This window comes from Rattus norvegicus, chromosome 3 (assembly GCF_021556685.1).
Source record: "Rattus norvegicus strain SHRSP/BbbUtx chromosome 3, alternate assembly SHRSP_T2T, whole genome shotgun sequence".
Lineage (NCBI taxonomy): Eukaryota > Metazoa > Chordata > Mammalia > Rodentia > Muridae > Rattus > Rattus norvegicus.
In genome coordinates, this window is record NC_141536.1 from 15,461,145 (window position 1) to 15,477,734 (window position 16,590).

The window sequence follows — 16,590 nt, forward strand, 5'->3', positions numbered from 1 at the left end:
TGACCCTCACATGAACTGAGAGAGGGTCTTTTAGATTTCAGCCATTTATATGAAGCCTCAGGAAAGTGCCATCAGAACTACATGTAAGAAATTCCAGCCTTTGCTCAGCCAGAGTCAGACATACACTGCAGCTATTAGGATCAGGAAACAAGGCAAGGAAATGAGATTGTGAAAATCCTGACAGCCTGAGACAGCCGGGGGACTCTGGATCTCAGTACGGAATGAGTAAGGAATAATATGGAGCGTTTTAGAGTACTTTTTCATCTCTTTGGCTATATAATAACAGTCAAGAAAAAAAGCTGTATCCCACCTCTAGTGGCAGATACCAGCTACACTGGAGGACACTGTATACAGCACTCAGAAAAACTGTGACTTTGAAACATAGTCAAGTCAAGAAGTATTGGGGCACTGCCATTCCAACTTACTGCAAGGCTGCATTTGTGTGCTTTGTGTCTCACTTGGCAAACGAAGCCTGTGAGGACATAGTGGTACTGGCCTAGCTTGCTCTCCTTCCCATTCCCGCCCCACAGAAGGACTGCAGCAGGAAGTCAGTCACAGGACAGAGCAACAGATCAGACGAAGCATCGTGATGACTGGAAACCAGGTGTGTTAGACACTTCTGAGTCTCAGTAATCCTTAGACGATAAAGGGAAGAAAGGCCAAGGCTATGGATTTTTGACAAGATATACTTGAGCTCACAGTAGGCTGAACCATTATTAGCAGAAAACCATACTGAAAGGAAAATCTATGCTAATGAAAATCACCTAAAATTAAACAAGGACGCCCAAAATAAATGAACTGAGCATTCCAAACAAGAGGCTAGAAAAGTGGGGAGGTAGGAACTCCTTAATATGAAAACTGAGAAACTGGTGAGTTAAAAACAAAAGAAAGCTGACCACCACACTTCCAGCAGGGACCAGACCTGCTGAAATGAATGAGTCTGAGCCATTTTATAAAATGTCAACAAAACAGAGTCAAAACAGAAACCTTTACTGCAAAGGCAGGAAGCAGTTATATACTATCAGCACCAGACAAGTCCAGACCACATTCTCAACATGAACTCCAATTACAAGGTAAAAACGGTGTCCTTCATTGTTCATTTCACAGTGCTGGGTGACCCTTCCAAAGGGCTACTAAGACTGAGAAGCACAAAGGACTGCATGAGGATCCAGGCCGGAGAGACGCCCTGGCCCGGGGCTGCTCTTTTCACGCTCCCAAGGGCCACAGTGTGCACCTGCTATTTGACACCCATGAGCTCCTCCCTGGTCTGGTAAAGTAGCTCAAATGTGGAGGTTATCTCCATGAAGAACAAAAGAAAAGTCCCTCCAATTCCGACTTACAAGGACAGTGAATTGTGTTCCTTTGCCTTAAGAGGAAAAAATAACATTTCCTCATACATGGGTCTATTTTCAACAAAGAGCCTGTTGCTCCAGATATAGTATTTAAAAACTGGCTCCAAATCCTACTTCAATTCCAGCGTCTGCCGTGGCTGGCTGGAAAGAATGCTCAGTGCTGGTGGGTGCAGGAGTACAGTGTGGAATCTGCAAGGAACTAAACTGGGTTGTTGTTTTTTTAAGTATTTTTTATTAACCTCTAGCTATTTAGTGTCTGATTCTGAAAGACAAAAAGGCTGCCAAGGTCCATCCCAGTGCTACACATTGACCGCAATGGACAGCATTCATGGAAAAGCTGGTACTTTGAATTTTAGAGGTATTTGGCAGTTTGCCTTTGTCTAAGGCTATTTTAAATCCGTACAGATTGAAATTAGCTTATAGAAAATAGTCATAAAAACAAATTTCTGCCCATAAGCAAAAGTCTTGTCTCATGGATACCACTGACAATCCCCTTGGGAATCCTGACTAATTTGATATCCATGTTATCAGTCTGCATTAGAGATGACTGGGGCATCTCCAGCTGGGGGCTGTGACAGTGCGGGAGTCACTTACTACATCTTACTGTTAGCTAATCTCTGGCAAGTACTCATCCTGTATTTTAAGAACCAGAATTGTATCTTGTAAAATACTGCTTTAACAGCCACATGGACACGCAAACTCACCACAGCACATGTGCACACACATTTCACTTCCACTTCCATGGGACCATTTTCCTCACATATTTCTTATTATTTGTTTTATTCTACTCATGGCAATCTCAGTAGACAGACCTCAAAGAACTCCAGTTTGCTGTACAACTAGAAGGCAAAGATCTATTTGCTAACACACACACTGGCCAAGGCTCACCTGGGGTACAGAGTGGTATGCGAGCGGGCACTCTAACCATGTTCAGCTGTGCTGAGCACTGAGAAGGCCCCAAATGCAAGGAAGCCACAGAACACTTCATGACGGCTCAGAAGGAAGTGAACAAAGCCATTTTGAGGTGGGGGACATTTAGCATAGAGGGGTCCAGAGAGGCACCAGAGGCCACAGAAGTCAGGAAAAATGGCCTGGAGGTAGGGGTACTGAGGGATGTTTGAAGGAACAATTTGGCTAAAATACAGCAAGTATTACTTTGGATAAGAATGAAAAGGTAGGGGCTGGTGAGATGGCTCAGTGGTTTAGAGCACCGACTGCTCTTCCAGAGGTCCTGAGTTCAAATCCCAGCAACCACATGGTGGCTCACAACCATCTGTAATGGGATCTGATGCCCTCTTCTGGTGTGTCTGAAGACAGCTACAGTGTACATATATATAATAAATAAATCTTTTAAAAAAAGAATGAAAAGGTAGGAGAGGGAGGGAAACTTGCCTTTTGACAAAGTCTGGTCACATGACCACCATTTTGCCAGCTTATTCTATTTTCTCAGCTACTTCAGCTCAACCTGCAAACAGGATACTGACCACAAGCCAAGGAGCATGAACACTGAATAGTAATCAAAAGTGGGAGAGTGAGCTGACGGTGGCTGTGTTAACAGACCCTCCTCTGGCCAGCTCTCCTTTGTGGAATACGTGACTTGGAGCTCTGAATGGCCATGTAGCTGGGAAGGAGATGATGAGCTGGCAAAGGCTGGTTTACATCAGATACGTACGAAGTACGTAAACTGGTGTTTGCTCTCACTGTAAAAGAGCCTCTGTAAGGCTCTTGGTGCTCAGTAAAACACTCACTGCCTGTGAGTGTGGCACCCCAGGTGTACCACCCATGAGCACATACCAACCCTCTAATTCAAGCTCAGAATCTTTCCTTTATTCAAAAGCATCACTGAAGTAGAGGGTTGGGTGTGTAAATGGTGAGATTGGCTGGTGATCTTTACCATAATGCTGTATGAGAGCATTAACATGCATTGGAGCTGCTTTGCAAGAGCAGTGGAATGTGAGGCCTCTGACCAAGAAAGGTCAGGTAGGGGCAGGGCAGGACAAACAAAACAGAGCAAAGCTCTCTTTAACCAGGTGTCCAAACCCCAGCACTGTGTATACAGGGAGATCGCTCCAGCATGGTATGAGAACGAACTGGTAAGACCAGAAGCAAAGAGATTGATGGAAGTCAACGATCATCCAGGTCATACATACAGGGTCTGCTTGCAGGGATGGCAGCTTCTGCAACCCATTTAAGAACAGCCAAGGAGAGCTGAAAATGAATCTCTATGCTGGGCACAGTGCTAAACACTTTTTACTTATCTACTCTAATCCTCGCCCTCAGATGGACGCTGAGTGCAGCTCCTTCTTACTCTCCAGGCCTCTCATTTCTTCCCTGTAGCCTTAGCCTCTTATGCCTGTAAAACTGCATGCACTCAGACCCCTGCATGCACTCAGACCCCTGCATGCACTCAGATCCCTGCATGCACTCAGACCCCTGCATGCATTCAGACCCCCTGCATGCACTCAGACCCCTGCATGCACTCAGACCCCTGCATGCACTCAGACCCCTGCATGCACTCAGACCCCTGCATGCACTCAGACCCCTGCATGCACTCAGACCCCTGCATGCACTCAGACCCCTGCATGCATAGCCACACATGGCTGGATAAGGATTATCATAGTTGTCTTCCCTCCCTTTGGATCCTCCTGACTGCAGTCGCTCTTGAGGTACCATGACAACAGATAGCTGTACACAGCATGGGCCTGAAACTGGGCCTCTCCTCTCCAAGTCTGGGCCCCAGCTCCAAAGGCCTAGTCACACTGGATCATCCTAACAGCTCGAGGCCCAGACTCTGGGACACAGCTCACATTTTATTTTTAGCCCATGGTAGCTTCTCTTTCTTGGCTGGCAGAGTGGCTCTGCTTGCTGTGTTAACGTGGCTATATTTATGTGTTCACATGGTGCAGCAGGAGACAGGGAAGGCAGGCCTTATTCGTCATCATCTCTGCCTGCCATTTGTCCAAAGGTCCAAAACAGTTTGTGAAGATAGTGTCCTGGCTCTCTGGCTCTCTCCTGGAGTCACTGTCAAGATTTCAGACATGCAGCATATGTGAGGTTAAAGGAACACACAACTGGAGGGCTGGAACTGGGTAGAACAGGGGTTGTGGGGCTCAAGAGAAAGGTCTGGCCCTGTAGAACTAAGAGACAGTTGAAGCCCTCCAAGCTGGTATGGAAGCTCACCAAGGAAAGAAACATCAAGGTCAGAACCTTAGAGAACCTCCATATCTAGTCACAAAAGAAGTCAGCTGTCAGGAGGGAGGAGGAAGAGCTAGCCCTGGGAAAAAAGGCTTCCAGGAGGTAGAGGACGGGGCAGTGCCCAATGTTATAGCACTGCAGGCACAAGAAGGTGAAATGCCAGCTTCCCCATCAGTGTGGAACTTTTGAGGACAGTTCCAGGCTGGCTCCTGCTCAATGACAGGAGCAGTGGCCAGGGGCTTCTACCATTGCCTTCCTTGGCCTTCCATCTCCCCATCTGCCTCATCTGGCTCAACTTCCACCCAGACCAAGGCTCAGAGCCATCTGAGACCGGCAGCCCAGGCTTCCTGCAGCCTCCTCTGTCATGCCACAGGAGAGGTGCCAATGGCCCTTCTGAAGACACAGGGAGCAGCAGTGCTTCCTGGACAAATGGGTCTCAGACCCAAAGCACGAGAATGCCACACATCTGGTGGCCTCGGTGTCTTTCTCATGCTGAATTCTGGAGACTGAGAACGCTGATCTTATATGGTGCCCTTCCAGGTCACAGCCTGCAGAGCAGGCCACTGCCCATCAGCAGTGACCGCCATGCCAAGGACTTCAGTTCTCACTTTGCTGCTGCATGTGAGTCAAACCCTGGACCAGTTCGGTAGGAAAGAGAGGGTTACTCTGGGCAAATGCACAGACAAACAGACCATGCATGTGGCACATGGAAGCAATAGGTGACTGCTCTACACTTCACAAATTCCATGGCCCAGATCTCTCAGGAATGAGCTAGCCTCTTCCAGGATTGTTCAGGTCACAAAGAGATCTTGGCAGGTAACCAGCTGCTAGGGTTCAAACCAAGGGGTTCCCCTTTCCTCCCTTTTCTTCCTCCCTCAACAATCTAGCCACAGGGACTCCTAGAGGCCTTTCCTCAGAAAACTTTGCATCACTCTGTTCTCTGATCCCCCCCGCTCTACCCACTTAGCTCCTGGACTCTGCCCTCACCCACTCACTGGTCCCCTGGTTTCTAGTCTTGGTCTCCGTTTCTCCTAATTTGTTCTCTATACATTAGTGTAGGGACTAAAGACACAAAAAAAACAATACAAAACGAGATTATGTCCATCTCCTGTTCAAAGCCCTTCTGTTCAATTAGAAAGGTACCCTCTGTCCCAGGCTGAGCCCAGCCACACTGATCTATGGGTCCCTTAGTGACCAAAGCTCTTCTCCCTACACATGTCGGTACCAGCTATCCCCACCCCTCACCCTCTGTAGTTGTCCATGCTCTTGTCATCCAAGTCTTGGCATAAAGGCCACACTGTGGGAGTGCTCCCCTGAGCTCTGCCCTCCTCCATCCACACCCGCTACAGTCACCCGTCACTCTGCTCCTTGCTCATTATTTATACATTCAACCAACATTCCTTGGTCACTGTGCCAGCCAGGGAAGCACATGCTAACTTCCAAGAACAGCAGTATGCATCTTTCCCAGATTATAGGAAAGCTGCGTGCACAACGCCTGAGCCCTGGGACCTGGCAAGGAACACACATTCAATAGGTATCTGATCTGTAGAATGAATGAGAGCCGCAAGGGGGTGTATGCTCAGGAAACCAGGATTGGCTGGTCTAGTTTCTTGCTTAGGCTTCATGGCTTTGAGGAGGCAGTCTTCCAAAGCAGCCCCACCTCTGGAATAAATAAGTCAGTGCTTGTCTTTTTCCAGGCTGACCATGACTCCATGTTATGGATCCAGTCACCATGTATTCAGATCCTACTGTGTGCAGGTCTGTGCTCAGCTTCAGTCAGTTCTGGCCAGAGGCAGGCTCACTGGCTACCCTGACCTAGCTAGTGTCTGACTTAACCAGTACTAAAGATCACCCAGAGTTTAGTCAGACAACAGCCCCCCCCGCCCCCACCGTGCTTGGACACAACCACCTTCCTTATAGGTCTCCCAGATATCCAGGGTCTCAAAGCACACCAAAGGACAACACTCAGAGGCAAACATGCTCAGTGGCCCAGTCATGTGCAGTGGGCCAGCCACATTTCTCAGCCTCACTTTCTAAGGTGGGTATAACCCTATCTGCACTGGCCTTCCACCATCACAGGGGGTCCACATGATGGGCAGCCAGATTATAGTGTCCAACAGGACCAGGCTGTGTCCCACTCGTGCTGGTACCTACTTAGAGATCTTTGACTACATTACTCAGTTTCTTCTTTGGCAAATCAAGTACTATGAAAGCACCAGACACTTGAGCTGCTGCCTGTCCTGTGGGCCCATAAAGTCTCAGGGGTCCCAGCTCAAGGAATACAAGAAAGAAGAGCAATGTGTCTACAGCCATTCTCATCGCCAGACATTAATGGCAAAAGACATTAATGGCAAAAGAATACAATTAAGGACAACACGTAGTTCAGACTGTGTGTGCTGGGTGGTCCTAGAGATAGAAGAATGGAGGAGGAGGCAGACAGGGTGGCAGAGAACATGGCTGCTCTACCATAAGTAGTGACAGAGGGTCATCCTTTCCACAGGGCCTGGGGACAACAGCTGAGTGAGGAAGAGGATGGCTTTGGGACCCACTATTCACCAATGCTCTGTACCAAGGCTGATTTGAATTAACAAGGCAGCTGGGTGGCAGGGGAACAGATCTGAATCAAAGCTAGATAGTAGCTTTTCTAACAATGAACCACTCCCTCACCCAATGACTTGGAATCCTGAGGCTATAATCCACACAGCGTGCACAACCTCCTTCCCCTGACACTTGTCTTCCCTAGAATGTTGTGTCCTCCCACCCTCTGCCTTGGCAAGTGGCCTTCTGTAGCCAAGGAAGCAGCCCAGCTGGCAGCCCTTGGACATAGTAAGAAGGTTTTTTAAAAAAAGAAGGATGGGGTTGGGGATTTAGCTCAGTGGTAGAGCGCTTGCCTAGGAAGCGCAAGGCCCTGGGTTCGGTCCCCAGCTCCGAAAAAAAGAACCAAAAAAAAAAAAAAAAAAGAAAGATGACTACATCCCCCCAGGTCTCCTGATTATTGGTAAGATAGAACCACAGTTCCCTGCCGTCTGTCAGCCACATGCCCCAAAGTGGCAGAGACAGCAGTCCTGCGTGAAAGCTTGGTTCAGGCTCCTCTAGAACCTGTAGGAGTTCACTTTTATTACAACATAGACACAAACGGCACTGCAGGGCCAGCCCTGTGAGCTATAACTGACAAGCCACACAGTCCTAAAGCTACTCCAACCTGACACTATCTGCAGCCCCAGAGCAGCCAGAACCCTCTGGGTACACTGAAGCTTCACTGAGGGTCCTGCTTGTCCCTGAGTAGATCAACCTTCTGTGATGACCTGAATAGAGCCCAGCTGCTCCTGTCACTTTACTCTCTTGGCTCCCCCAGGAGGTCCCACACGTCACAGCACGGCCCACAGTAAGTCACAGCATGGCCACGGTAAGGTCTATGCTCACACGAGGAGTTGAAGCTCAGCCCTCTGGGTGCCTGTATGATGCCCAGCAGCACCAAAACAGTGAGCATCTTGACCAAGGAAACGTTATTTTAAAAAGAATCTCCAAAAACTCTGAAAAAAGCCTCCCTGCTCAGGCGGCCTTGGAATCACAAGGCTGGCAGCAACTGCAGAGACAGTAGCTTCCACATTTGCTTTGACTCCAAAACCACCGCTCATCTGCGATTCGCCCAGAAACCCCAGATGCAAACAGGTTGCTCCAGGGGAGACCGGGTCAACTGCTTGGTACCCTCACTTCTCTCTTTCAGCTCTAGAGAGTCCCTTAGACAACTAAGGACCCCTAGGGCCCCACAAGGCACTGACAAAAACCCACTACGCCAAGTCAACTATCCAGAGCAGAGATGAGGAAGGAGGTCCAGCTCTGAATGGCGTATGAACCAAAACCAGCTTCTAGACTGCAGGCTGACACTTGTCACCTCAGTCTACCACAGCCCGGCACCTTGTACCTAGAAGAAGCGAGGCTCCCTTTAGATCGCCTATAGCATTATCCTTGTGCATCTCAGAGGCCTGAGCCAGCCAAGTAGGAAACTGAGTCCAGCCCAAGGCTGGCAAGAGAGAAAGTCGGAAATGAGTTGAAGAAACATGTCTAGCAATTCTATAGAGTTCTGTCAGTCCCCGGGACATAAACAGGTCTTGAAAGGCCCAAGCTGTGCCCTGTGAGAGACTCTGGACCAGGCAGCCAGGAGGTAAAAGCTAATGCGCTATGGAAATAGCGATTACTTCCCCACATCAGGCCCTGGGCCAGCAACGGAGGATAAAGAGGTCTGAGATATTTTTAAAGTATTTTCGCAGCAGAAAAACTTTCCTACAGACTCAATTATATAACTATCAGACTCCACCTCTGAGTTGAAATTACCAAAGGCCTCAGGATGAAAAAAAAAAAAGAAAAAAGGAAAGAAATAATTTTTTCCTATATGAGGGTCATAGGTTTCTCCAGAGAACCCTGACTACATGGCCAATGACCCATGGCAGCTGCAAGCCATCAATCCCCAGACCTTCTCAAGGGCAATTTGAAACTTGCCAGAGATGAAAAACTGGCCAGGCCAAGGGCAGAAGTCACATGCTGAGCCCAGCCAGTATAGATGATGTCGACAGGTCCAGGAAGATCTATCAAGGGCTTCCAAGCCCAGCCACATCAGCACCCTCCCCATTCCCTGGAATCAAATGGGGCTGGGATCACTGATGCTATGGGGATGTCCAGAGAATGCCTCTTTAATTCCAGTGACTGTCCTGCCCTTAGCAAAGCACACAAACACAAGTAAGTGAGAGAAAGCCTGGGGTTTAAGCCATGCAGACATTCAGCAAGAATAGGACGGTCAAAATCAAAGGGATAGACTGAGGGAGGTCAACTTACAGCCCAGGTTTTTGTCAGCCTGAAGATGGGAGCACTTTGTAATGCTGACACCACAGACATGAGAGAATGAAGGTTGTTGAGTTCTAGAAGTTTCTGGAGGGAAAAAAGATATGGAATTCATTATTTTGCTGCCATAGACAACAGAACGAAAACATGCTTGAGTATTGCCAAATGTTGTCATATTTATGAAATTCAGTTACACTTAAAATATCTCACATAGAAAATACAGTGTAGCGGCTCACAGGAAACATATGCTCCTTTCCTCAGAAGGTGTGTCTCCAATTTCCACAATCTGACTTGTCTGACTGTGACGAAAACATGGTACCATATAATCCCTCTACTTGTGCACTACTTGTGCGGCCTCCGGCAAGTGACCCAGGCCTTCTGCATTTCAGTGACCTCAGTTAACTGAGCACAGTGACTGCAGTATCCGTGCTACCTGAGATGGTACTCTGTCCTCTCTACCCAGAAGGCTCATCTCCAATGCCTGACTACTTGTCCTGGGTACTTTCAGCCTCAGGTGGCCCTTCCTCTACCATGTCTTTCCTAAACATGTTCTCAAAAGGCTGTGTTGACACACGTGTCCTCTGAGCACGTGGATGAAGTGTTACCTATCACTCTGCACATGGACCTTGCACAAAGGCCAGCTCAGCAGGCAAGATAAATAGTCAAAAGTCTGTGGGGCTGGCCCCACAGTTCCGCTCCGACTTGGAAACATGGCCCTGACCAGACAAAACCAGTGCTTTACTTAGACATCTTGGAACGCTCTGATTGTTTCCTGTGTGTAAGAATAGATGCTCCCAGGGAGGTTTCAGTTGAGCATCTGACTTGCAGTGCCTGCCACAGACTCCCTTCCCAGAGTGGCAAAGCCTTTAGGGCATTAACTAACCTGTTCCTTTCTCTTTTAGAGACTGGGAGGGAGGTGTGCACCAGGACACACATGGTGCACAGCCAACATGACAATCATCAGTAAGAGAAAAAGCAGAGATTAGGGAGGGTCATTTGGGGCTCCTTGGGTGGAGACATTGCTCATTTCCAAACAGAAGCCCCATGAGGACTGAAGCAACATCCTCTTCTGACCCAGCTACAAGCAACACAAAACCAGCACCAAGTGTTTCCAGAGAACCCAGGACAGTGACCTCTGTCCCTGACAGTCAGACTGCTACCCTTAACCTTCTGGGAATAGGGGCACAGCAACTTGGCTGAGGGTACAAATAGAGTCCTGTTCTGTTGGCTGGAGCCCTCAGCATGGACCCACCACCTCTCTTTGCTGCCCCTTCCTACTGTGCAAATGGAATGATACCTTGTGTACAGTGACTTCCATCACAGCAGCTGCCACAGAACTTGGCCCTGAAGGGCCTGAGTCCAGGGCAGCTTTGGTCTAGGATCCTGGTGGAAAGACAGCATGCGTGCACTTGAAGGAAGCTATGAACTAGGTAGAGCGATGCTGCCAAGGAGACTTTGGAAGCACCAGGTAGTGGGAGCAGGGCACTGTTGCTGAGTATGACAATGGTCCAGGAGAGCCACAGCATAACACAGCCTGACAGGCAGCTGGGAAGAGAGGATGGGAAGGAGGACCTGACTTGAAGAATGGACAGAGCCTATGAGAACAGCGGAAGCAGGGTCAAATGGTCCAGGCCTTATCTCAGAATGGGTGTGGGGGACGCTGTGGAGATGACTGTGCGGGACATGCCTAGATCAAGGCATTGGGGCTAACTACAATACACCAGCCCCCAGCACTGGCAAAAACCCAAAGGGCAATGGATCAATTCCAGGGAACCACTGGACCACAAGCAGAGACCAGGTGCCTAAGGAAGGCGAATGACTGGCCACAGAACTATGGGATGCGAAGGGGCATGTTTCTAAGGCTCACACAAGGCACCAGCAGCCAGGTGGATCTCAGAGCTGGCTCTGCCTAGGGAGGTCAGGCCACAGCCTCCCACCCATGGTAAGTGGCCCTAACCAGCAGGTTCAAGGCAAAATGTCTGCCAAAGTTCTAAGGAAATATATTTCGAGTAATAAACAAACAGCTTACCTTGGCTATTTTCACAAAATGGCTCAGGATTTCTGCCCTTATTTTTAAAGTCTGTGCTGTTAGAATTTCTCGTACGACCCAAAAACTGACCTGTAGAGTTAAAGATAGACACACACACACGCATGCACACGCGCGCGCGCACACACACACACACACAGAGAGAGAGAGAGAGAGAGAGAGAGAGAGAGAGAGAGAGAGAGATGGTTAAATGCCAGGCTGCTCATAGGACCCTTTGCCCACCATCACAGTGGATCTCCATGAGGCCAGGCAGTTTTGAGAGCATGGCCTTAAATCGCACAAAGAAGACAGCTCCATGTGACACCTAATCCCAGGTAGGTCTGTCCCCCTGCCCTGCCTCCTCTGGTGTAACACAGTGGGGACAGACACTCTCCTTACCATCCAGAGCAGTGCTGGGCCCCACTACACAGGTCAGTGTCTCTGCAGCCACCTCAGAAAACAGTGAGATGACACGGCCTTGTCTCTGCTCAGGAGAATCCAGATGTGGAGAGAAGATGGAATGACGAATGGATGAAGGACAGACAGATGTTCAGACAAAGGGAACTGTCTACTTACCACACCTTCCATAAACCCACATCCCCAGCCAAGCCCAAGCCAGGGTGGATTGACTGATATTTGTATAGTTGAAACAAACTTCACTTTGGTTTTTTGTCTGTTTTGCTTTTGGTTTTGGTTTTTCGAGACAGGGTTCCTCTGTGTAGCCTGACTGCCCTGGAGCTCACTCTGCAGACCAGGCTGGTCTTGAACTCAGAGATGCACCTGCCTCTGCCTCAAGAGCAATGGGATTAAAGGTGTGACCACCATTGCCCAGCTCAAAGTTCACTTTCTAAAAACGGTTTGTCACTGATTCCACCAGGCCTGGGGGTATGGGTCTTCTGGTTGTGGCATCGGCCAGCCATGAAGTAGCTTTGGTGTAGATCATCATTCATGGCTGGCCTCTCACTTATAACAAAAAATCCTGGGTCTTGAGTCTGTTAGAGGCAACAAGAAAGTTGTCTGTCAACATGAGGCTGACTCACGGCACAACAAGGAAACACAGAAAGCAGCCAGCCAAAGAATGTTGGGAAGTGCTTAGTGCTTCTCATAGAGTCTGGGAGGACCAGGACAGCTTGGCAGTGAAATGGCATGTACACACAGCAGGAGCATGGTGGGAAAGGAGGGGGGATGTTGAAGCTCTTACTTGACAAGGAAAGAGAGTGAAGGACAGCCTGATACTAATAAAGAAGCTTGCTAGGCAAGAACCCACCTTCTTCTGACTGAACTACTGCTGCTTTACAAAGAGAAAGCACGAAATGCTGAGAATCAGCAGTTGGCTGTTTACATAAAGCAGGAAAATCACAGAAAGGCTGCCTCAGTGTAATTAGCCATGGCTGCCTACAGGACACGCCTAGGTTTCCATAGAATCATTTTTTCCAAGGAATTGTCAAAATTAAGTTCAGATTCAAATGTTTACCAGTTGTTTCTGAAAATAGTTACTCTGGGCACCAAACAGGAGCTTGTAAAACTTATATTTAACACGTGCAGTTCCTATACCACATAATCACAAGTGTGATACTTTACATGTGTAACTCAACAGACTTGTATGACAAACCTCACGGTTTCCTGGTGTGGCTCTGGAAGGGACAGAGCAGATTAGGAACACACAGTGTGCAGAGGTTCTTAGGCAAGAGCCGATTCAGCAGAGTTGCGTGAAGCCCTGCTCTGTGCAGAATCAGGCACTGTAGGTCCGCCTCTGGCCTGCCATGGGATAGACCAAAGGAGGCGGAGCCCTACACAACTGAGCTGGAAGGTAGTTGCCGTAACTTTTGTGTGCATACATGTATTACTCATGTCTACATTCATGGCTATATTTCTCAGTGTAAACATATGGGGGTGTTTGAGGCAGGGTTTCTCTCTGTATAGCCCTAGTTACCATGGAACTCACTCCGTAGATCAGGCTGGCCTCTGCCTCCTAAGTGTAGGGATGAGAGGCACCACCACCGCCTGACTGCATCTTTAACTGAAACTCACATGAATTCATACTGTTATTCACGACTCTAAGCCATTAGCTTATGGAGTGTTGCTCTTTCCTTGTCTGCCTATAGTCTCACAGCACAGAGAGAACCCAGTTTCCAGGGCCTGCCTCCACACCTCAGCTGTCCAGTGCCAGCACACGTCCATCAGCACTACTTCAGAAGTCTCATCCAGCCCAAGGGCACTGTTTACTCTCCGACACAGTTCCAGCTTCAGAACACGTCCCGTGCGACTCCAGAGCTAACTCGGACCAGCAACCTCTGCCCTCCGCAAAGAAGTTACCTCAATTTTGTAAGTGTGCGCTTTTGTCTTGTATCTATTCTAGGAGCCCTCCATCTTTAAGTTGAAATTTCTAGGGCCAGTATGTTGAGGTCTTGGTGCTCTAATATTCTGTAGGTTGTCATAAAGACACTGTCATATATCTACCATTACCATATATGGAATTATCCCATCCTCTTAAACATGCAAGTCTGGGCTGAAGGCGCAGCTCACTGGCAATGCTTTTGCCTGGCAAGTACAAATCTGAATTCAATCCCTGGCGCTGCAAACACTGCCTACCCACTCAGACCTCACTCCTTCCCAACCATTTGACGACAACTATGGATCTAGTCTCTACCGTTTTACCTTTCCCAGAGTGTCAAAGAAATAAAATAGAAGGCAACAGGCCTTCTACACTAGCTTTCACCTTATGTATACAGTGGCAAGCCCCCTATGTCTATGTAAGGCCACAGCTCATTCTACTTCTTACATTATTCCACGTGTCTGTCCACACCCTGCGGAAGGACATCTCAGATCCTTCATCTTTGACAACTATTAACAACCCGCCATGAACACTGCTATGGTACGCTCGTGCTCCCTCCAGCCCGTGTGTGTGTGAGTGTAAGAATGTGTGTGTGTGTGTGTGTGTGTGTATGAGTGTGTGTGTGTGAGTGTGTGTGTGTGTGTGTGTGCGCGCGCGCGCGCCTGGATCCTACACAGAGCAGGGCTTCACGTAACTCTGTTCAATTGACTAAGAACCTCTGCACACTGTGTGTAGGTCCCTAATCTTCTCTGTCCCTTCCAAAGCCATGCCAGGTCCTCTGCAGCTTCCCTGTGTTCAGACGCAGTGGGAGCGATGGCTAGTCTGTGCCCTGGGAATGAAGGCCTGAACATCTTCTCATGCTCTTTGCTGCTGCCTGCATCCCCTCCTCCTTACCGATGCTGTTCAATCTTCAAACCATATTTTTTTAAACAGGTGCTTGGTACACACAGCTCCCACTCTGTGTTGGTCTTCATGACTTCTTTTAACCATGTCTTCTCCACAACGGTAAATCTTGTCTTAACAAACTGCCCGCTTACTGATTGCCTCACAGATCGTCTTTTGGTTTCTAATAGCTCAATATCAAACCCAAGGGCACAGAGATTCTTTGCCGATGTCTTCTCCTACAAGTTTACATCTGAATATCTTATCTATTTTGAGTGAATTTTTTGAAAAGCTTAAAGTCCGTATCTAAATTCATTTCAACAGACACAAACATAGAGACAGACAGACAAACGGAACTCTTCAGTTGTCCCAGCACTACACTGGTTATTCTAGGTGTCTGGTCTCCCTCACAGCCTTTGGAATGAGTCTGCTGGGTTGTCCAGGCAGCAATTACTGTAAATGTCAAGTGGGAACTGACATCTCAGTGACACCGAGTCTTTTCATCCATGAACATGAAGCCCCTCCCTGTTTCCTAACATCCGCTCTGATTACTTACATCAGTGCTTTGTAGCTTTCAACATACAAACCACATTTTGTAAAAATAAACAGGACCTAAGTCTGTTTGGGGCCTGGTGCTATTACGAACAGTGCTTTCAACCTTCAGATCCCAATCTTTCATTGCTAGCACAACAAAAGCAACCCTTTGTGTGCAATGAATGGCCTTGTACCCCTGGCTTATTTTTAAAATTTTCTGTAGACAGTCATGTCAACTGTGCATAAAGACACCGCACTTTCTTGCTCTTTCAACTGAACATCTTTTATTGTTCCTGTCTCATTGTGTGTACTCTGACATGGAGCAGGGCCAGAACCACACTGTCTCATTCTAGGTCTCACAGGGCATGCCCGGTGTCTTACATTAGATTGCAGGGGACATGACATCATCTGGGATTAAGGATGCTATGGATTTCTCTAGAAAGTCCCCTTTCTAATTTTTTAAATCACAGGTAAACACTGGAATGTGTTCTTCCTCCTCCTCCTCTCCCGCCTGTTAATCCAGTGCTTACACTAAATTTCTGAAAGTTGAAACGGCCGTACACACATGGAAAAACCACCATGTGTCCATGAGCTGAAATATGATCTACAGACTGTCACTTAGTACATAAAACTATCATGGCTGTAACTCACTGTTTTGATGTTATAGTACTCGGGGCCGGGTGGATGTACAAGACCTCTCTTGGGAAATGCCAGAGCAGTATTACAGATGACTAGAAAAGAATGGTTGTGGATACAAAACACTTTATTCAGTTAGTCATCCACAAATAAACAAAACAAAAAGCAAACGGGGAGAGAAAAGGAAAAGCCCAGATTTAAAAAGAGTGGGCTGGGGAGATGGCTTGGTGGTTAGCTGTGTAGGCAAGAGGACCTGACTTCCAAGTCCCCAGCACCCACATAAAAAGCTAGGAATAGCTGTGAAGAGCTGAGAAAGGAGGACTGGTGAACCTACTTGGTGAGTTTGAGGCCAGTCAAAGATCTGGTCTCAGAGGTGGGGAAAGAAAGAGGTGCACTCCACCCAAAGAATGGCACCCGAGAGCAACCTCTCGCCTCCACATGCACACACATACACAAAGGGGTAACTGTCTCCTCCTCACCAAATTTTACCTTTCTCCTTCAGCAACATCTATGACATCTTTGCAAATGAACATGGCCTCCCATCCCTTTTCCTCTCTGATTGCGGTAACTATCACCCCCAGTCCCTTCTGTCACCTCCTTCCTCACTGTCCAGGGTTGTTCATCAGCAAAAAAAAAAAAAAAAAAAAAAATCCTATGTTGTCACCTTGAACCCAAAACCTCGAGTCTTTTGAGTCTCTACTCTCCTATTTCTTGCTCAGTCCCCTCCAGTCCTTTCACCTCTTAGTCAAATTGTTCTTGCCATTTGTCACTCACTCTAACCCCTTCTTTGA

At 48.0% G+C, this 16,590-nt stretch overlaps 1 protein-coding gene across 36 annotated transcripts in view; it reads right to left on the minus strand.

Moving 5' to 3' along the window:
• Nucleotides 1–16,590, minus strand: part of Ralgps1 (Ral GEF with PH domain and SH3 binding motif 1) — a 236,831-nt gene that overhangs the window by 131,618 nt on the left and 88,623 nt on the right. For all 36 annotated transcript variants that reach the window (XM_087645656.1, XM_087645638.1, XM_087645637.1 and 33 more), the window contains 2 exon segments: nt 11,416–11,505; nt 9,381–9,473 (listed from right to left, as the gene is read on the minus strand). In XM_087645656.1, coding sequence (XP_087501782.1) covers nt 9,381–9,473; nt 11,416–11,505 — 183 coding nt within the window.